Source organism: Scyliorhinus canicula, chromosome 27, assembly GCF_902713615.1.
Source record: "Scyliorhinus canicula chromosome 27, sScyCan1.1, whole genome shotgun sequence".
In the NCBI taxonomy this organism is placed as follows: Eukaryota; Metazoa; Chordata; class Chondrichthyes; order Carcharhiniformes; family Scyliorhinidae; genus Scyliorhinus; species Scyliorhinus canicula.
The window spans coordinates 5,498,276-5,521,120 of record NC_052172.1 but is presented as its reverse complement, the minus strand read 5'-3'; the positions used below and the strand labels follow the sequence as shown (position 1 = coordinate 5,521,120).

Sequence of the window (22,845 nt, the reverse complement as noted above, 5' to 3'; positions counted from 1 at the left end):
AAATAATTGGCTTTCTTCCATTTTTAAAAAATTAAACTAATTGTCTTGAAACATGACAAAAAGATGCTGGCGTGTAGACGTACCATATACTATATAAATATTCAGCCCAACAACCTACATACGCGTGTCACATTGTACAGTGCCCTGGTTAGGCTCGACCTACATCACAACTTGCTCAGCCCTCTCCGCGATACCTAACTTCTCTTCCTCCTCCACTGGCTATCTTAGGATTCAAACAGAATTCCACTGCCTCGAGGCGGAGTGAAAAAAGCATGTTTTCAAAAAAAAAAAATTTCAACAAAGCGATCGGCTGAAGGTCTCCAAAATGACAATAATTGCTTTTATGCCATTTCAAAGTAAAAAAGTGTCACACCACAAAGAACATTTCACACGTTCCTTCATTTTCTTTTCAACTTAAAAAAAAAAGTTCCAACGGTCAATTTGGCTACAGTTAGAAGATTTGGCTTCCTGAAGTTTTGCCTGTAACATACGTCCAACCGATCATTCCATTTTGGAGATTTCGAACCTGGTTGTCATTATTTCCTGCGAGGGGGCAAAAGAAATTTTAAAATGAGATATGAGAATGCAACCTCGGCAAAGTTTCCCCCTCTGGAAAATACCAGTTACCAACGCTCATCTCTGTGAAGCAACTATTCGGAAATGTGTGCAACCTGACAACGGAGTTTTAAGCACAAATTATGTTCAGCAGAAATAAAGTTCCTGCATCTTTTCCTGCCCTGTGACCCCACCCACAAACCTGGGCAAGGCCAGAGATCGAGTGGATCGACACCGGAGCACGGTGTATTGTAGCTGTTTACAGACCTCCCGGGAATCGATGGGCGCTGCGAGAGCAACGATACGAACAGGAGCACAAAGCTTCGAAATGTAATTTTGTAGTTTCTTAAGAATCAAATTACTTTTCTCGAAATGGTTCTGCACATATTTTAAAAAAAAACGATTTTCAATCAATCATTTGAAATCGGGTCACTCCCCGAGTACAGGACTGAGACAGATTAAATGGTCTGCGACGGACCGATTTTAATCAAACTGCACAGAGTTACCAACTCTCAAATACATCGAGGATTTGCTTTTAAAGCAGGAAATAGCGTTTTTAAATGTTGCCCAACTGCACTGATTCCTGACAGAGTTTACATTCAGCAGTATGCAGGCTGGGTTCAAACTAAAAGGCCCTTAAAATTGTTGCAACTTGCACAGATTGCCAAATACGCCAAAGCTTAAACTCTGCTGCCTGGTGTTTTCCACAGAATTCCTACAATGCAGGAGGAGGCCATTCAGCCCATCGGGTCTGGACCGCCCCTCTGAAAGAGCACTTGCCTCGGCCCACTTCCCCACCCTATCCCCGTAACTCTATCTAACCGTTGGACACCACAGGGAAATTTATCGTGGGTAATCCACCCAACCTGCACATCTTTGGACATGCTCTGCATATTGAAATGATTCTTTTCCCCCTACCACACCCAACCCCACCTAAAATATTAACTAAATCCCTGGCCACAATTAAAGGAGAAATTGTTCAGTGCAATTTAAGGCGAAAGGCCGTAGAGGGATGGACGAGCTAATTGCTACGGAGCACGACATCAGAGCCCAATTCTGTTGCCACCCGAGGAGCTCAAATGCTACACTTCTCTCCAGGAGCCTCAGTGATTCCTGGTAGTTATCCACTGGCTCTCCCTCCAAACAGTCCCAATGGGTCAACCTGGCTGAGACGTGGGAACGTCTGTCGGGCCCAGTCACACTTTGGCTTCAGCATCCAGGAAACTTGGGGCACCCTACACATAGCAAGGCATTGGTAGAAAGTTCAAAATGGAACAGTTAACGGTCAAGGAGACAAGTCACAAAGTTATACGTTACCTCATCCGAATCCAGTAGGGTGGGCAACGCACTGGAAAATAATGAACAGATTCAGAAATTAAGATGCAGGATTACGAAAACAGAAAATTAATTAATCGTCACTTAATAATCACCAAAAGGGGGTGGAGTAGGACAGGACCAGGATGCAACCTAATGTGTACCGACGGACTGGAAAACGTTTGAGAAAAGAATGAGAATTTAAATAATGTTTTTCACAACCGTTGGTAACCACGACGCTGTACAGCCAGTGGGGTATTTTGTTTGAGGTGTAAAAAGTGAAGTTGCCACAGTCCCAGATGGCCAGAGGCTGCTTTCCACTTTGAGGGGGGGGGGGGGGGGGGGGGGGGAGAAGAGAGCTGACTGGTGGCGATTTAACCCGAGGATCACCACACCTCAGGCGAGGGGCGAGGTTGAGAAGTCGGGGCCCTCATAAATAACCTCAGCCGGTACGGGGAATTGAACCCACGCTGTTGGCCTCGCTCTGCATTAGGAACCAGCTGCCCAGCCAACTGAGCTAAACAGGTGTGGTCACTGCCGTAATGCAGGAAACACCGCAGGCAATTCACAGACATGAAACTCCCACTAACAATGCGATAGTGATGTTGTTTGAATGATAAATAACGGCCGGGGCATCGGGGATAATTCCTCTCCTCTTCAAGACGGTGCTAAGGGATGTTTCAAATCCACCCGCTTAGGCAGGTGGTGTCTCGGTTTGTAATGTTTCGGCTGGACAGCTCCCCTTCAATGCTGCACTGGGGCATCATGTTGGATTTTACTGCTCAAAGCCCCGCGTGAGACTCGAGCTCAGAACCTTGTGACTCAGGTAAGTGGGCTACCGACAGAGCCATATCTGTAACCATATCAATACATCTTGTGGAGAGAACGAACAGAATAAACAACCCATTGCTAATGTGGAGAATGGTTTGTTTTATTCACCTACATGGAAATTCAGTATAAATGCGTAATATATAACCAGGAGTGGGGGGTTTCACCATAAGAAAAGGCCACCATTTCAGGTGATTTTGGAAAGATATGGGCACCTTGGGGCATCACTCCACAAGCTCTGTTTTGCCAGCCGATATCAGATGACTCCAATAAACGGGCAACAGAGCCTCGGGCCTTCTAGTCTATATGGCGTAATGCCACCACGGTTGGCTGCGGTGTCCAGAGCGCCTTGGCAGGCTCAGCCCACTCAATGGCCATTTTAAAAGTATGGTGAATCGGAGAGCCAATTGCAAACTTAAATTGTGGCAAATCAATAGAAGAAAAAGGATTTGTACTGAGAACTCCCCATGTTGAGCGTATCCAGCTCCCTCTCCAGTATTGACCAGTAGAAGGACTTGCAGACAAGTAGCACGTGTCAAGACCTCGGGATGTCCCCTTTGCAATAAGTCATTAATTGGCTGAAATTGTGCCAGATAGGAAATGCAGCCGCTAACTAGGTGAGCTGGGAAGACGGGCAGAACTCCCCTGCTCTCCATTTCATGGGGTCTTTTACCCGGAACCGAGAAGGCAGACATGCCCTTGAAATGAAAATCGCTTATTGTCACAAGTCGGCTTCAATTAAGTTACTGTGAAAAGCCCCTAGTCGCCACATTCCGGCGCCTGTTCGGGGAGGCCGGTACGGGGATTGAACTCGCGATGCTGCCTTGCTCTGCATTACACGCCAGCTGTTTAGCCCACTATGCTAAACCCTCTTTAATATGTCACCCGAGAGCCGGCTGACAATGCAGCTCTCCCTCAGTACTGACACCGGAGTCGATCACGAGGGAGTGGCACGGTGGAGAAATGGTTAGCACTGTTGCCTCACGGCACCGAGGATTCGGGTTCGATCCCGGCCCCCCCCTGTCCGTGTGGAGTTTGCACATACTCCCCCGTGTCTGCGTGGGTCTCACCTCCACAACCCAAAAGATGTGCGGGGCAAGGTGGATTGGCCATGCTAAATTGCCCCTTAATTGGAAAAACAAATTGGGTACCTGAGTCTTTGGAATAGGATTTTAATCCATAACCTCCTGATTATGAGAGGAGACCAACAGCCACCGAGGCACAGCTGCAATAGTGTCTCTCTATTTAACAAAACTACCCAGGCAGGGAAACACAAGATAAACCTCCGAGATTGTGCGATTCCGAAACGCAGTTCTATTGGGGAGAGGGGTTCAGGGAGATGGGCTTCCATTTTAGCTGAAAGTGACTTACACATCAGTTAGTGAAGATGGGATGTTCTCTTCAACCCACTTGAGATCTTCATCCTGTATCAAGCACACATCCACATTACAGCTCATTACCTTGATAGAACATAGAACAGTACAGCACAGAACAGGCCCTTCGGCCCTCGATGTTGTGCCGAGCAATGATCACCCTACTTAACCCCACGTAACCCGTATACCCGTAACCCAACAATCCCCCCATTAACCTTACACTACGGGCAATTTAGCATGGCCAATCCACCTAACCCGCACATCTTTGGACTGTGGGAGGAAACCGGAGCACCCGGAGGAAACCCACGCACACATGGGGAGGACGTGCAGACTCCACACAGACAGTGACCCAGCCGGGAATCGAACCTGGGACCCTGGAGCTGTGAAGCATTGATGCTAACCACCATGCTACCGTGAGGCCCTATGATCTCTATTTCCCAGTGCACCGCAGATGCATGTGCGAGGAAAATATTTAAGAGAAAGCATTAATTTAAAAAGCCGCATTGCAGCACGGTGGCACAGTGTTTAGCATTGCTGCCTCACGGCGCTGAGGACCTGGGTTCGAATCCCGGCCCTGGGTCACTGTCCGTGTGGAGTTTGCACATTCTCATAGAATCATAGAATTTACAGTGCAGAAGGTGACCATTCGGCCCATCGAGTCTGCACCGGCTCTTGCAAAGAGCACCCTACCCAAGGTCAACACCTCCACCCTATCCCCATAACCCAGTAACCCCACCCAACACTAAGGGCAATTTTGGACACTAAGGGCAATTTATCATGGCCAATCCACCTAACCTGCACATCTTTGGACTGTGGGAGGAAACCGGAGCACCCGGAGGAAACCCACGCACACACGGGGAGGATGTACAGACTCCGCACAGACAGTGACCCAAGCTGGAATCGAACCTGGGACCCTGGAGCTGTGACGCGATTGTGCTATCCACAATGCTACCGTGCTGCCCGTTTCACCACCACAACCCAAAAATGTGCAGGTTAGGTGGATTGGCTACGCTAAATTGCCCCTTAATTGGAAAAATAATTGGGTACTCTAAATTTATTTTTTTTTTTAAAGGAAAAAAAAAAATTTAAAAAGGCCAATATCGAGACACTTACTTTTGGGAGGGTGCTAGAGCTGCAAATAATTGAAGTGTCCAACATCAGGCACACGAAAAGAGTACAGCATGGTTCGGTCCAGATAAAACCTCCCCTAAATTTCTTAGCCCCCCCCTCCAAAGAGATCAATCATCAGGGGGCACAGATTTAAGGTAAGGGGCAAGAGGTTTAGTGGGGATGTGAGGGGAAAGCTTTTCACCCAAAGGCTGGTGGGAATTTGGTTCTCACTGGCTGAAAGGGTGGAGACAGAGACCATCATAACATTTAAGACGTATTTAGATGTGCATTTGCGAACCCAAGGCAGACAAGGCTCTGGGTACTGTGCTGGAAAATGGGATTAGAATGGTTAGGTGGTTCTTTCTGACCAGCGAGAACACGATGGGCCGAAGGGCCTTTTCTGTGCTGTATGGCTCGATGACTCTTTAACATTTCCTGCGCCAGTCAACCTGTGGGCTGAAATTTCCACCTTGGGTGTCCATTTTGGATCGGTTCTGCACTGTGGGTGCAGGTACATCATACAGTGGTTCAGGTGTCTCGGCAACCCTTTAACGGCAATTAGGGATGGGCCACAAACACGGGCCTCGCCAACAATGCCTACATCCCACAAAAGAATAAAAAAGCAGCTCATTCTCCCCGTGTCTGTGTGGGTCTCACCTCCACAACCCAACGATATGCAGGGTAGATGGACTGGCCAGACTAAATTGCCCCTTAATTGGAAAACAATCGGGTACTCTCATTGCAGGGCCTCACGGTAGCATGGTGGTTCGCATCAATGCTTCACAGCTCCAGGGTCCCAGGTTCGATTCCCGGCTGGGTCACTGTCTGTGTGGAGTCTGCACGTCCTCCCCGTGTGTGCGTGGGTTTCCTCCGGGTGCTCCGGTTTCCTCCCACAGTCCAAAGATGTGCGGGTTAGGTGGATTGGCCATGCTAAATTGCCCGTAGTGTAAGGTTAATGGGGGGATTGTTGGGTTACGGGTATACGGGTTACGTGGGTTTAAGTAGGGTGATCATTGTTCGGCACAACATCGAGGGCCGATGGGCCTGTTCTGTGCTGTTCTATGTTCTATATTTTTAAAAAAAATTAATAAGCAAGAGATTTCATTTTAAGCATCAGAATAAGTTTCAAGGCCAATTTTGTTTTACTGAACGCAAGTTATCAGAGTGACAAACCTCATGATGAGAGAGACAAGGCCAGGTTCATTGCAAGTTCCGAAAGAGATAACCAGCATCAACGGTGAAAGTAAAGTTGCCACAGTCTCAGACGACCATAGGCTGCTTTCCCCTTTTGGAGGGGGAGAGCTGGCTGGTGGCAATGTAACCCAAGGGCCACCACACCTCAGGCGGTACAGGAATTGAACCCGCGCTGCTGGCCTCGCTCCGCATCACCAAGCAACTAGAGTTAAACCGGCCCCCGGTAATTACACCTAAAATACATTTCACTCACACCGACATCTTCAGCAGCTTTTGTGTCAAGTTTCCAAACCACCGGGATAAATTCCTTTGGCCGAGTCGGCATGTTCTACACAATATAGGGCAGCACGGTAGCATTGTGGATAGCACAATCGCTTCACAGCTCCAGGGTCCCAGGTTCGATTCCGGCTTGGGTCACTGTCTGTGCGGAGTCTGCACATCCTCCCCGTGTGTGCGTGGGTTTCCTCCGGGTGCTGCGGTTTCCTCCCACGGTATATAGATGTGCGGGTTAGGTGGATTGGCCATGATAAATTGCCCTTAGTGTCCAAAATTGCCCTTAGTGTTGGGTGGGGTTACTGGGTTATGGGGATAGGGTGGAGGTGTTAACCTTGGGTAGGGTGCTCTTTCCAAGAGCCGGTGCAGACACGATGGGCCGAATGGCCTCCTTCTGCTCTGTAAATTCTATGTAAATATTTCAATATATACACGTCTCACAATCCATTCAAACCCATGCAAACTTCCAGGACAGGTAAAACCTCAGGATATTCTTTCGGTAGCCCAGCGGACCACTCTGGCCTTGTTAATCCAACGCTAGGTTTCCCTTTTAGCTTTTAATTGGAGCTTGACCGGGTGTCTATTTTCCATCTTTTATATATTTAGCCTCAGATTTCTTTTCTTAATTAATTTTACGGGTGCAGGCGGTGCCAGCATTTATTGCCCAGCCCAATTGCCCTTGAGGGGCCAGTTAAGAGTAAAGCACATTTCTGTGGTTCTGGTGCCATGTGTGGGCCAGACCACGTGAGCACAGCAGATTTCCTTCCCCAAAGGACATGAGTGAACCAGATGGGGTTTTTAATAACGATCGATAGTAATATAATAACAATCGCTTATTGTCACAAGTAGGCTTCGACGAAGTTACTGTGAAAAGCCCCTAGTCGTCACATTCCGGCACCTGTTCGGGGAGGCTGGTACGGGAATTGAACCAGCGCTGCTGGCCTTGTTCTGCATTACAAGCCAGCTGTTTAGCCCACTGTGCTAAACCAGCACCCAATTCCAGATTTCTGTGTTATTAAATTTAAATTCCACCACCTACCGGGATGGGATTTAAACCCGGGGCCCCAGAGCATTAGCCTGGATTACTAGTCCAGCGGGTAACGCCCCAATGCCCCACACAGTCTGGGGTGTGGTAGGCTTCACAGTAGAACAAAGACCCATAAAGGCACATGACAGTTCCCCGAGCGTGCGGTCTTTTAGAGGAACAAGAGGCCCCAGCCAAACAGATGTGTTAATAATAATCTTTATTATTGTCACAAGTAGGCTTACATTAACACTGCAATGAAGTTACTGTGAAAAGCCCCTAGTCACCACATTCCGGCGCCTGTTCGGGTACACAGAGGGAGAATTCAGAATGTCCAATTCACCTCACAGCACGTCTTTCGGGACTTGTGGGAGGAAACCGGAGCACCCGGAGGAAACACACGCAGACACGGGGAGAAGGTGCAAACTCCGCACAGACAGTGACCCAAGCAGGAATCGAACCCTGGCGCTGTGAAACAACAGTGCTAACCACCGTGCCACCCTAGCCTTTGGTTCTCCTGGTTTACCCTCACTGCTTTCAGGAAGGTGACACCACCAACAAAACGTACTGGAGCATCTCCAATCCTGCAAAAGTAGTCCTTACTGTTCAGGCACGACTGTACCCCTGTATTCACAGAAACGTTCAGACATGACTGTATCTCTGTATTCACAGAAACCACTCGCACCAATAGATTTAGTTCTGGATTCGATGGCGAAAAGCTGGAGCAGGAATGACAGATTGCCCCAAATGGGTGGTGAGGAAACGCAGAAGGGACAGATGAGATTATCACCAGACCCTGTGTGCATTACAAGCACAGGCTTTGCAGGAAGATTTCCTTCTGAATGCTCATACTTAGCCTGCTCATTTTTAAATTGCCTTTTTGATTTCTTTCAAAATAAAAAAAAACGTAGAACCCTAGCAGTGCAGGAGGCCATTCGGCCCATCGAGTCTGCACTGACCCTCAAAGAGCACCCTACCTAGGGCCACTCCCCACTCCCATCCCCGTAATCCCAACCTTTGGACACTGAGGGCCAATTTAGCGCGGTCAGCCCACCTAACCTGCACATCTTTGGACTGTGGGAGGAAACCGGAGCACCCGGAGGAAACCCACGCAGACACGGGGAGAACATGCAAGCTCCGCACAGTCACCAGAGGCTGGAATTGAACCCTTGACCCTGGCGTTGTGAGCTGTGCGAACCTGCCTCCCCAGGATATAACCAGTGTGTGCTGGAATGGAATCATAGAATGTATAGTACAGGAGGCCATTTGGCTCATCACGTCTGCACCAGCCCTTGGAAAGAACGCCCCACTTAAGCCCACACCGCCACCCTATCTCCTAACCCAGTCAGCCCACGTCACCTTTTTGGACACTAAGGGGCAATTTATCATGGCCAATCCACCTAACCGTCACATCTTTAGACTGTGGGAGGAAACCGGAGCACCCGGAGCAAACCCACACAGACACGGGGAGAGCGTGCAGACTCCACACAGGCTAACCACTGTGTCACCCCATCTACCCACTTTGTTTACGTCACTAACCAATGGCGACAAGTGTAAAGCAGAAGTTTTTACTAACAGCGATCGGCATGGCAATACAGAAAGCTCACTCACCATTCTGTTGGGTTTGAGTGTGCCATTAAACTCTGACTTTATGGTTCTTATCTTCATTCCCTCTGTAGGAGACAGAAGAGGTGATGAACATCAATGGCACCAGAGGATTGAAGTAGTAAACGTCAAAAGTAGCACTGAATAGCTTGAATTTTTAAAATGCTGCCAGGTTTGGGTAATCCAGTTAGTCATCGCCCAGCCAGCTCAAACATGCAGGTAGCTAGTTGCCGCTTTCTATTATTAATGTCACCGTCGCTGGCTAGGCCAGCATTGATTGCTGATCAGAATGTGATCGTGAGCACCTCCGTGAGTTAGCAGTAACATGGGCAGCAAGGCCGCGATTCAGGGCAACATGATCAGCAATGCGATTAGCCCACAGAAGCACGGATTGAAAGTTTGAGTCGTGCAGCGACACAGCAGCTTCTGAAGACTCAGCCCTTCAAATGATACCACAGTTGCAAGGGAGCAGCCAATTTGTACACAGCAAGAGCAATGGAATAATGACCCGATAATGCATTGATCTTGACTGGCTTAGTGTCTGGTAACCAGTCCTCAATGCTCCTTGGTGACCATGACAGGAACGGCATTACAACATGTGGCATTAAAGTGACCTTCCAAGGTCCAAGATACAAAGCGGATGTGTCATTTCTTCCCATCATGCCATACGGGGACAACAAGAAATAAACTTTTTTTTCCTCAAAAAAGATCCAAATTAGAAAATCCATATCCTGGGTCTCTGGGTTCTGTGATGAGGGGAACAACTAGCTGTAAGAGGTCGCAACGAATAGCCACAGAGAGGAATTGTGGCAGATTCCATCACATCTCAGAATTCAACAACAGGCACACAGACCTGGCTTGAGAGTCTTTCACAACCTCAAGATTCCCAACCGTATTCCCAAATGGCACTTGGAAACATACAAAATAGGAGGCCATTCGGCCCTTCGAGCCTGCTCCGCCGATCATCCAGCTCAATAGCCTGATCCCACCTTCACCCTCCATACATCCTTTGGTCCCCTTTGCCCCGAGTGCTATATCTAACTGCTTCTTGAAAAGATGCGATGTTTTGGCCCTGCTTTACTTGAGAAAGGACATACTGGCACTGGAGGGTGTGCCGAGGAGATTCACTAGGTTAATCCCAGAGCTGAAGGGGTTGGAATACGAGGAGAGGTTGAGTAGACTGGGACTGTACTCGTTGGAATTTAGAAGGATGAGGGGGGATCTTATAGAAACATTTAAAATTATGAAGGGAATAGATAGGATAGATGCGGGCAGGTTGTTTCCACTGGCGGGTGACAGCAGAACTAGGGAGCATAGCCTCAAAATAAGGGGAAGTAGATTTAGGACTGAGTTTAGGAGGAACTTCTTCACCCAAAGGGTTGTGAATCTATGGAATTCCTTGCCCAGTGAAGCAGTTGAGGCTCCTTCATTACATGTTTTTACGGTAAAGATAGATAGTTTTTTGAAGAATAAAGGGATTAAGGGTTATGGTGTTCGGGCCAGAAAGTGGAGCTGAGTCCACAAAAGATCAGCCATGATCTAATTGAATGGCGGAGCAGGCTCGAGGGGCCAGATGGCCTACTCCTGCTCCTAGTTCTTATGTTCTTATGAATTCCACAGGCCGACCACTCTCTGGGTGAAGGAATTTCTCTTCCTCCCAGTCTGTGTCCTCAGACTGTGACCCCTGGTTCTGGAATCCCCCCCACCATCGGAAACATCCTTCCTGCAGCTACCCTGTCCAGTCCTGTTAGAATTTTATGCGTTTCTATAAAATCCCCCTTCATTCTTCCGAATTCCAGCGAATACAATCTTAACCGACTCAATCGCTCCTCACACGTCAGCCCTGCTACCCCGGGAATCAGTCAGGTAAAGCTTCGCTGCGCTCCCTCTCGAGCAAGAACATCCATCCTCAGAGAAGGACACCAAAACTGCTCACAATATTCCAGGTGTGGCCTCACCAATTGCAAGACATCCCTGCAATGAATCCTCGAATCCTCTCGCTATGAAAGCCAGCATACCATTTGCCTTCCTTACCGCCTGCTGTACCTGAATGCACAGTTTCGTGTTGCTGCTTTGGGATGGGAGGCCACGAAGGAAAGCTGAACAAATACTATTTTGTTTTTCCTTTATGTGTAACGATAAGTTAATTAGTCAAACTCACCAAAAGCCTCATTGATCAACTGCTCCTCTTCCTCGTCTTCATGATCAATTTCATCTACCAATGGAGAATAAGCATACCTGTAAGCCACAGAAACATAGGTAGTTACATTACACTGATTAACCACAGGACAGAACAGGCAGAATGCAGCAAGCCCCCTTGGCAACACAACTGAAAACCACGTCTTACTTTGGGCACAGAATCAGAAGGTGCACGAGACGACCATTCGACCCATCGTGCTTGTACCAGCCCACTATAGAGCAAGCAGATCAGTCCCAATCTTTCCTTGTCGTTCAGGAAATTATTCCTTTTATAGAACATAGAACAGTACAGCACAGAACAGGCCCTTCGGCCCTCAATGTTGTGCCGAGCAATGATCACCCTACTCAAACCCACGTATCCACCCTATACCCGTAACCCAACAACCCCCCCTTAACCTTACTTTTTAGGACACTACGGGCAATTTAGCATGGCCAATCCACCTAACCCGCACATCGTTGGACTGTGGGAGGAAACCGGAGCACCCGGAGGAAACCCACGCACACACGGGGAGGACGTGCAGACTCCACACAGACAGTGACCCAGCCGGGAATCGAACCTGGGACCCTGGAGCTGTGAAGCATTTATGCTAACCACCATGCTACCGTGCTGCCCCTTTTTCAAGGTGTTTATCCAATCCCCTGTCTGAAGTTCCCGCTTCATCTGCTTCCACCTCTCGTTCAGGCATTAATTCAGGCGTACTTCAGGATGCACGACAACGCAGAACTGCCGAGCAGAAACTTATAGCCAAGTTCCGCATACATGAGTGCGGCCTCAACCAGGACCGTGGACGTTGCATTACATGCACCCGCCACCATCTGGCCTGGGCGTGCAAAATCCTACTAACTGTCCTGGCGTGAGACAATTCACATCTCTTTAACCTGTGATTATCCCTCTCTCCAGTCGCTCTGTCTGGACCTGTAAAGACTTAATTACCTGCAAAGACTCGCATTCACCTTGCATCATTGACTTTGTCTGTATATATGTTTCTGGAACCCACCTCTTCATTCACCTGAGGAAGGAGCAGTGCTCCGAAAGCTAGTGATTCGAAACAAACCTGTTGGACTTTAACCTGGTGTTGTAAGACTGCTTACTGTGCTCAAGCAATACAGGAATCACAGCACCGTGCACTGCCCATTCCTGATTTTGTTTTTTGCCAATCATCTTAAATCACTTTCCTGTGGTTATGATCTTGAGCCAGTGGAAAGTTTCCACCCACTTACTCTCATCTTGATTCCTCAGAATTCCAAAATCTTCCATTAATAATAATCATCTTTTTTATTGTCACAAGTAGGCTTACATTAGCTCGTTTAGCTCACTTGGCTAAATCGCTGGCTTATAAAGCAGACCAAGCAGGCCAGCAGCACGGTTCGATTCCCGTACCAGCCTCCCCGGACAGGCGCCGGAATGTGGCGACTAGGGGCTTTTCACAGTAACTTCATTGAAGCCTACTCGTGACAATAAGCGATTTTCATTTCACATTAACACTGCAATGAAGTTACTGTGAAAAGCCTCTAGTCACCACATTCCAGCACCTGTTCGGGTACACCCACGGGAGAATTCAGAATTCTCAGCCAGTACGGGAATTGAACCCGCGCTGCTGGCCTTGTTCTGCGTCACAAACCAGCTGTCTAGCCCACTGAGCTAAACCAGCCCTGCATTAAGCCCCCGCCCCACAACCTTTTCTGCCCGAAGAAGAATCCAGCTTCTCCCTGTTCTCTAGATAACTGAATTATCTTGTCCCCTGGCAGCTTTCTGATTAAACCCCCTCTGCACACCCTGGAAGTGATCAGGCAAGGCACCAATTGAAAAAGATAGATTGACACTTTGGCTGGGTGCATTCGTCAGATTATCAATTCAGATAGCAAGTCACGGTTAAGTCGATATGGTCCCAGATGACCATAGGCTGCATCCCCCCCACCCCCCACCGTTTGAGGGAGGAGAGATGACTGGTGGCGATTTAACCCAGCATTGCTCAGTTGGCTGGACAGCTGGTTCGTGATATGCGGAGCGACGTTCGAAAGGGGAAAGCAACCTACAGTCACCTGGGACGACAGTGACTTTACTTGCTGTCAGTGACAGGACGCTCAATAAAGAATACAAAACCTGCCTTTGGTTATTTGCAGATGGCCTCCACAAGAACATTATTACAAGCAGCAACACAGAGAAAAGGAATCGCCAGAATGCATCTTCTATCCACAGCTCCCTCCAGTCCTGGTGCAGAATACACACACAAAAAAAAAGACCTTATATCGTGCACTACAAGACTTAGAAACATTATAAAGACCTGGCAAGTGCAGCAATCATTCTGCATACAGTGCGTCAAAGGGGTGAATGAGTTTATCATTTAATTTATTTTGCATAGAGGGTCCGGCACCTGAGGGCATATATGTTCAGAAATGAGTGGCAGAGTTTATGGGATACTAGGCTTTATAAAGGGGAGCATTAGAGCTACAAAAGCAAGGAGGTTATGATAAACTGGTACAAAACACTAGTTCAGCCTTAACTGCAGTATTATGTCCAGGTTTGGGAGCCACACTTTAGGAAGGATGCCAAAGTACTAGGGAGTTGAGGAAAGATTCATGAGAATGGTCCCAGGGGTGTGTATAAATTGGGGCTGTTGGGGCAGTTCATCTTGGGGGAAGAGAAATTGAGGGGAGATTTGATAGAGGTGTTCAAAATCATGAGGGGCCTGGACAGGGTAGACGGGGAGAAACTGTTCCCATTGGTGGTTGGATCAAGATGAGAGGGCACAGGGCAGCACGGTGGCGCAGTGGGTTAGCCCTGCAGCCTCACGGCACTGAGGTCCCAGGTTCGATCCCGGCTCTGGGTCACTGTCCGTGTGGAGTTTGCACATTCTCCCCGTGTTTGCGTGGGTTTCGCCCCCAAAACCCAAAGATGTGCTGGGTAGGTGGATTGGCCACGCTAAATTGCCGCATAATTGGACAAAAAGAATTGGGCACTCTAAAAAAAATTTTAAACGATGAGGGGGCACAGATTTCAGGTGACTGGTTTCCCACAGTGAGGATCTGGAATGCGCTGAGAGTACGGTGGCGGCAGGCTCAATCGAAGCTTTCAGAAGAGAATTGGATCATTATCGGAGAAGAAAAATATGGAGTTTGAGATGGCAAAGTTTAGAGGGATGTGCGAGAGAAGTTTTTTACACAAAGGGTAGCGGGTGCCTGGAACTCTCTGCCGGGGGAGGTGGTGGAAGCAGATTTCTATCCTGACGTTTAAGGGGCGTCTGGACAAATACATGAATAGGATGGGACTGGAGGGATACGGACCCAGGAAGTGTAGGTGGTTTTAGATTAGACAGGCAGCATGGTCGGCACAGGCTCGGTGGGCCGAAGGGCCAGTTCCTGCGCTGTACTATTCTTGCTTCTTTCCCGAGTTGCCCTTGCAGAGCTGGCATAGCCACAATGGACCAAATGGCCTCCTCTTGTGCTGTAACCATGCAATGATTTGCGATGGTAGCGGTTAGGAGGAATGGCGAGCGTGCCAACAGGAGATCTTCCTGCTCTTCCAATCCCTGGTCCTTTAATACTTGGCTGAACATTTGGCAACTGTGAAAAGAAATTGAGAACCTTCACCCAGAAGCATACCGAGGCCTGGGATCAATTTAAAACTTCATTTTGTTAGGCGAGGATGTTAAGGGGGTCAGGGTACAAACCAGCCTTGCGCATGGTCGAACTGAATTGTGGAACTCCTGTCCGTATATTCCAGATAGGGCCCTAATTTAATCCCAGGGATGCAATTTCCAATAAACACAGCTCTCATTCAGCACAACACTGGGAATGCCCGCTTGGGCGATGCACTCAAATCCTAAAGTGGGACCTTCAGACCCAAGAAGCGAGTGCGCCACCGATTGAAGATGTTTACTCACTGACTGACAGGCCGGAAATCTGAATGTCATCGTCACCCAGATGATAAAAATCACCGAAGCTGAGGAAGGAAGGCATCAAGAATTTTTGATATCGTCAAACAATCTTTCCATTAACAGCAAACAAGAATGGCAACAAAACAAGAAATAAGAGGTCAAAATGTCCAATTTAAGAACATTTCAAGAATTTTAAAAAAAAATTCGGCCATGGGATGTGGGATTTATTGCCCACCCCCAATTCTCTCGAAAGGGAAGTTAAGAGTAAACAACATTGCTGTGGGTCTGAGTCACATGATAGTCCAGACCGGGTATTTCCTTCCCCAAAGGACATTAGTGAACCAGTTGGGTTTTGACGACAATCGACAATGGTTTCATGGCCATTCCTTTTCAAGGAATGGCCTTGAAAAGGCCATCCTGGGAAAGAGTGCCTGCCCATCCACTCTATCCGTGCCCCTCAATCTTGTAGACCTCTATCTGGTCAATTCTCCACCTCCGTCTTTCTACTGAAAACAGTTCGAGTCTATCCAGCCTCTCAACATGGCTAACACCCTCCAGACCAGTGAAACGTGGACTGTGACCGTTGGGGGCTGATGATTCACAACGCTGGACCTGAACAAGGCCACCTGCGTTATGAACACAAGACACTTCACGCACATCTGTAAACACTGCTCCTCCCCACCCCTCTCACCATCCCCAAAGCACTGCGCAAGTTAACATTCGGCATCAATTGGAAACTTACCAAAAACAGCAAATATTAATGTATTTGTGAAGTGTCGGTACAACGAGAGCTTCATCAGAGCCCTTCGGAGTTTCAGTTGCTTCATTGTCTGGGACAGGCTAACGAAGATGTGCAGGGGGGGGGGGTCGTCAAGGAAATCACCATTTGTTTGAAAAAGCAATTACATGATTATTTTTCTGCTCATTCAAGTCGCTGAAGCAGGTTAGTGATCACCTTATAACCAGCCTTAAGCCAAACACAGTACACCCATTTGTGATGACGGGCACCCACTTGTAACACGTTCACTCAGGATAGGAACTGGAAGCTTCAGAATGGAAATTCAACCCAGCACAGGATTAACAACGCAAGGTTTCTGGTACGGGGGGGGGGGGGGGGGGGGGGGGGGGGGGGGGGGGGGGGAAAGAGGAGAGGATTTTTTGTTCAGTGTGGGGGGTGAAGAAAGAAGGGAGAAGGAAAGGCAGGAACTCCATCAGGGTAAGTGGTGATCCGAGGGATTTAATCTTTAACTAGAGAGCAAGGAGTCAGGACTCCACTAAGCGATGGGGCATTCTTTGGGCTGTCAAATGGTAATTTGGTTTACCGCTGAGTAGCACATAAGTAAATCGGAATAGATAAATTGAAGAAAATCAGGTAACGAGAGTGGCATTGCAGTCGATCGATCTGGTGGGGGAAACTGGTGCCGAGATTTCTCAGAACCATGTTCTGTGGTTTCAGAATAGTAAATGAGACAAATAGAATCTCCGAATGGCCTCCTTCTACATTGCACAGATTCTATGAATCTCAACCAGACTTTTATCCAGACTTCCTGGATTATAGAGAGACACCTTACAGTAAAGTAGCCAGGATTCTAACCACTATTGTACATCAGGTTCTTTGTAAGTCCATATCTTTTCTAGAAACAATCCACAATACATTTCAAACAATATCAAATTTACCACAGGATGGAATATGCTCCCTTGGGCCACTAGATACTTTCTCCCATCCCATCAACCTCTCACTATTCAGTCTCTTCCCTAAACACGATCACTGCCCTCGCTATTACAGCAATCCACTTAACCAGTCACTGTCGTCACTCACTCAGCCATAACCGGCCAACACTCTGACAATGTCAATACGGTCACCCTCCCTCGATTCTGCCCAATGTTAACACTGCCACTCTCCTCCTGCCCAATGTGAACACTGCCACTCTCCCCCGACCCTGCCCAATGTTAACACTGCCACTCTCCCCCTGCCCAATGTTAACACTGCCACTCTCCCCGACCCTGCCCAATGTTAACACTGCCACTCTCCCCCGACCCTGCCCAATGTTAACACTGCCACTCTCCCTCTGCCCAATGTTAACACTGCCACTCTCCCTCTGCCCAATGTTAACACTGCCACTCTCCCCCTGCCCAATGTTAACACTGCCACTCTCCCCCTGCCCAATGTTAACACTGCCACTCTCCCCCTGCCCAATGTTAACACTGCCACTCTCCCCCTGCCCAATGTTAACACTGCCACTCTCCTCCCTGCCCAATGTTAACACTGTCACCCTCCCTCGACCCTGCCCAATGTTAACACTGCCACTCTCCCCGACCCTGCCCAATGTTAACACTGCCACTCTCCCCGACCCTGCCCAATGTTAACACTGCCACTCCCCCCGACCCTGCCCAATATTAACACTGCCACTCCCCCTGCCCAATGTTAACACTGTAACCCTCCCTCAACCCTGGCCAATGTTAACACTGCCACTCTCCCCCGACCCTGCCCAATGTTAACAATGCCACTCCCCCTGCCCAATGTTAACACTGTCACCCTCCATCGACCCTGCCCAATGTTAACACTGCCACTCTCCCCCGACCCTGCCCAATGTTAACACTGCCACTCCCCTCGACCCTGCCCAATGTTAACACTGCCACTCCCCCCGACCCTGCCCAATGTTAACACTGCCACTCTCCTCCCTGCCCAATGTTAACACTGTCACCCTCCATCGACCCTGCCCAATGTTAACACTGCCACTCTCCCCCGACCCTGCCCAATATTAACACTGCCATTCTGTCCCGACCTTGCCCAATGTTAACACTGCCACTCTCCTCCGACCCTGCCCAATGTTAACACTGCCACTCTCCCTCGACCCTGCCCAATGTTAACACTGCCACTCTCCCCCGACCCTGCCCAATGTTAATACTGCCACTCTCCCCGACCCTGCCCAATGTTAACACTGCCACTCTCCCCCAACCCTGCCCAATGTTAACACTGCCACTCCCCCGACCCTGCCCAATGTTAACACTGCCACTCCCCCGACCCTGCCCAATGTTAACACTGTCACCCTCCCTCGACCCTGCCCAATGTTAACACTGCCACTCTCCCCCGACCCTGCCCAATGTTAACACTGCCACTCTCCCCGACCCTGCCCAATGTTAACACTGACACTCTCCCCCAACCCTGCCCAATGTTAACACTGCCACTCCCCCGACCCTGCCCAATGTTAACACTGCCACTCTCCCCGACCCTGCCCAATGTCAACACTACCACTCTCCCCCGACCCTGCCCAATGTTAACACTGCCACTCTCTCCCAACCCTGCCAAATGTCAACCCTGCCAAATGTCAACACTGCCACTCTCCCCCAACCCTGCCCAATGTTAACACTGCCACTCTCCCCAACCCTGCCCAATGTTAACACCGCCACTCTCCCCAACCCTGCCCAATGTTAACACTGCCACTCTCCCCCAACCCTGCCGAATGTTAACACTGCCACTCCCCCCGACCCTGCCCAATGTTAACACTGCCACTCTCCCCGACCCTGCCCAATGTTAACACGGTCACCCTCCCTCGACCCTGCCCAATGTTACCACTGCCACTCCCCCCAACCCTGCCCAATGACAACACTGCCACTCTCTCCCAACCTTACCCAATGTTAACACTGCCACTCTCCTCCCTGCTGCCCAAAGCTAATGCTGAGGCAAAGAAAGTGGAATAGGGTGAGGAAAAGGCCACGGATCAACAGTCTTGAAAACAGGAGGTAGGTGAAGTATCTTCAGTATCAATATACAACTCGGAGGTTCGTGGGGCAAAGTGAGGATGTGAAAATTAAGTAATCTCTCTTATCCATAAAGAACTCCTCAAGTAGCAGAAGTCTACCTTTGTGTGAAAAATCTAGATATCTTCAGTGGGGTCAGCAATCAATAAAGTTAATGACCAAGTAAGGTATAGCTGAAATAACAAAGAGTTCATTAAAAAAACGTATCTCATGCTTTCAAAACGGTCAACCTCTTTCCCCACACCAGAACATTATCCTGCCCCAAGGGGATGAAAATGAAATGGCTATTCCATACCAACCGTGTGGAACAGTTCCTCCCACTTGAGCCGGAGTAACTGCCGAGGCTCTCCTAGTCATCTGCCCTGACCCCATCATCTTCAGGATTAACCACATTTTGAAGAGTCGTAAGGGGAAACTTGGACAATGGGCAGCTCGGGCTCGAGTTTCGATCCCTGCTGTGGGATAATTTCTATATATGATACATTTTGAATCTTCTTTGGCAGAGCATTTAAATCAGGGACAGAATGACAGATCAGCCCAATGAGTAATGGCTGGAGTTTAGATGGATTGGCTGTGCTAAATTGCCCTTTCGGCTCCAAAGATGTCAATGCGCGGGGGTTACGGGGTGAGGGCAGGGGAGTGGGCCTGGGTGGGATGCTCTTTCAGAGGGTCGGTGCAGACTCGATGGGCTGAGTGGCCTCCTCCTGCACGGTAGGGATTCTAATGTGATTGAAGTAGCACATTTATCGGAAATAGCCTGTCACAATTTACAGTGGGGAACTAGTTCAGATTGCAAAGTTACAGCAAATGAAATAATGAAGGGGATTCAAGCGTTGATAGACAGAACAGTCACCAACTTGAGTTGTACATCAATGTATGGCCTTTTATGTCATGTTCTATACAATTAGGTTGGGCAGCACAGTAGCCTAGTGGTTGTCCCAGTTGCTTCACAGCTCCAGGGTCCCAGGTTCGATTCCCGGCTTGGGTTACGGTCTGTGCAGAGTTTGCACGTTCTCCCCGTGTCTGCGTGGGTTTCCTCCGGTTTCCTCCCACAGTCCAAAAATGTGCAGGTTAGGTGGATTGGCCATGATCAATTGCTCTTACTGTCCAAAAAGGTTGGGTTGGGTGGGGTTACTGGGATAGGGCCTGGGTAGGATGCTCCTTCGGTGGGTTGGTGCAGACTCAATGGGCCAATGGCTACTTCCTGTATTTATAGGGATTCCATCGATTCTATTAATCCCAATACCTGCCTGAAGATGGAATCGAAATGGATGTTTGAACTTGGCTTTTGTACCAACAGGTTCACCACTACACAGAAGCTAAATCTTTAATGATTGAAACTCTTTTGGGATCTTGGGCTTCCCGGTGGCTTCAGACAGAGAGGTTTTAGTTCTTGGATCAAAGGCAAAGATAAATGTATTTTTGTCTAGCAGACTCAACGGGGACTAGCCCAGCATCAGGATATCCACCAGCAGAGCGAAGAGTCAAGGATAGCAAGGGGAATGGCAGCCAGCAGCACTACATCATCCTGATTAGAAGAAACAGAAAGACAAGAGCGGGCGAGCGGGGCGGGGGGGGGAACCATCACATACAGAACACACAAGCACGCAGCATGCTAAGTACTCACGTTGTCAGCAACGATTCAGTACAGCATAATCTATAGTTGGAAGGTGCCCCGTGCAAATTAAACATCTTGCGGTGGTCACAGGTTTTGCACTTCTAAAGTCGTGCGAGAGAGGAACTGCCTCATTCATAGTCGGAGCCCCATCATCGGGGGCTATGACAGCCGGCAGTAATCACATTATCTCAGCAAAACAAGTCAGCAAATCTTATTTCCTCTATTGCTTCCAAATGCAACATCTTTAAATCACTCACTGTCAATCACGAGACACAGCTTTCCCATATAACTGTCTAAATGATTTTTAAAAGAAAATTGTAGCCGCCTCTACTACTGCCTCTGACAGCCTGTTCCAGACACTCACCACCCAAATTGCCCCTCTGGACCCTTTTGTATCTCTCCCCTTAAACCTATACCCTCCAGTTTTACACTCCCCTACCTTTTAGAAAAGATGTTGACTATCTACCTGATCTATGCCCCTCATTATTTTATATAAGATCACCCCTAAGCCTCCTACGCTCCAGGGAAAAAAGTCCCAGTCTATCCAGCCTCTCCTCAAACGATCAAGTCCCGGTAGCATCCCAGTAAATCTTTTCTGCACTCTTTCTAGTTTAATATCCTTTCTATAATAGGGTGACCAGAGCTCTACACAGCACGGAAGCACAGTGGGTAGCACTGTTGCTTCACAGCTCCAGGGCCCCAGCTTCGATTCCCGGCTTGGTTCTCTGTCTTTGTAGAGTCTGCACGTTCTCTCTGTGTCTGCGTGGGTTTCATTCCACAAGTCCCGAAAGACGTTGTTTGGTGAATTGGACATTCTGAATTCTCCCTCAGTATACCCAACATATACTACAACATAGTCAGAGGCTTTTTTCCCCAGGGTAGAGGGGTCAATTATTGGGGGCATAGATTTAAGGTGCGAGGGTCAAGGGTTAGAGGAGATGTACGAGACTAGTTTTATTTTTACACAGAGGGTAGTCGGTACCTGGAACTTGCTGCCGGAAGATGTGGTGGAAGCAGGGACGATAGTGACATTTAAGGGGCATCTTGACAAATACATGATTAGGATGGGAATAGAGGGATACAGACCCCGGAAGTGTAGAAGATTTTAGTTTAGACGGGCAGCATGGTCGGTACAGGATTGGAGGGACGAAGGGCCTGTTCCTGTGCTGTACTTTTCTTTGTTCTACCTGAACAGACGCCCGAGTGTGGCGACTAGGGGCTTTTCACAGTAACTTAATTGAAGTGTTAATGCAAGCCTACTTGTGACAATAAAGATTATCAGTATTAAAGTATGGCCTTACTAACGTCTTGTTCAACTTCAGCAAGACGTCCCAACTCCTGTATTCAATGTTCTGACCAATGAAACCTAGCATGCCGAATGTCTTCTTCACCACCCTGTCCACCTGTGACTCCGCTCTCAAGGAGCCATGAACCTGTACTCCTATATCTGTTTGGAAGTCTAACCTCTCTGTATTGTAGAGCTTTCTAGCAGGAAAACCGCTTCCAGCCAGCATCAAGCAAGGATCAGGCTGCACACATTCAGACACTGGAGTGACACTGCTTTTAATGGACATATTTCTACCAGTCACCACACAGTTTATAAACCATATTGTGAACACGGCGGAATATCTCCAACACAAACTCTCTCATCAGAAGACAGCAAGAGACCCAAGGGGGCGTATGGGTGCAAAAAGGATATCCACCACACAATACAGGAGTCTATTAATGCCAGAGAGATCGCACAGATGGTCATGGCTGCTGTAGAATGCTCCTAAAGAGGGACATCAATGTTAGTTAACATGACTAGTACAGTGACGCCGAGGAATTCTATATCCTAAACAAGGAGTTAGCATTTTCCCTCCTGCCCAAGGGAACAGGAACGCACACCGATACAGGCCCTCGTCACATACCCATGAGGCTGCTAGACACTGCAGGCAAACCTCCAGACTCACTACATCAGCGGCAAGTGGAACTGAGTACCTGTGGAAGAGGGTAAGCTGGCAGAGATGAGCTAGCGCACTCCTGACTGAATTAACCTCTGGGGTACCGTTCATCTTTTTTTTATATATATATATATATATATATATATATATATATATACACATACAGGGG

The 22,845-nt window shown here is 48.4% G+C and overlaps 1 protein-coding gene across 3 annotated transcripts in view; it reads right to left on the bottom strand.

Annotated features, from left to right (window-relative positions):
• Positions 1–311: 311 nt before the first annotated feature.
• The window catches only part of LOC119957825 (transmembrane protein 87B-like), a 34,090-nt gene continuing 11,556 nt past the window's right edge, over positions 312–22,845 (bottom strand). For all 3 annotated transcript variants that reach the window (XM_038785955.1, XM_038785956.1, XM_038785957.1), the window contains 9 exons: positions 22,433–22,504; positions 16,096–16,204; positions 15,360–15,418; positions 13,584–13,687; positions 11,438–11,514; positions 9,283–9,344; positions 4,069–4,121; positions 1,873–1,903; positions 312–543 (listed from right to left, as the gene is read on the bottom strand). In XM_038785955.1, coding sequence (XP_038641883.1) covers positions 502–543; positions 1,873–1,903; positions 4,069–4,121; positions 9,283–9,344; positions 11,438–11,514; positions 13,584–13,687; positions 15,360–15,418; positions 16,096–16,204; positions 22,433–22,504 — 609 coding nt within the window. In that variant the 3' untranslated portion in view covers positions 312–501. The remainder of the gene's footprint in view (positions 544–1,872; positions 1,904–4,068; positions 4,122–9,282; positions 9,345–11,437; positions 11,515–13,583; positions 13,688–15,359; positions 15,419–16,095; positions 16,205–22,432; positions 22,505–22,845) is intronic.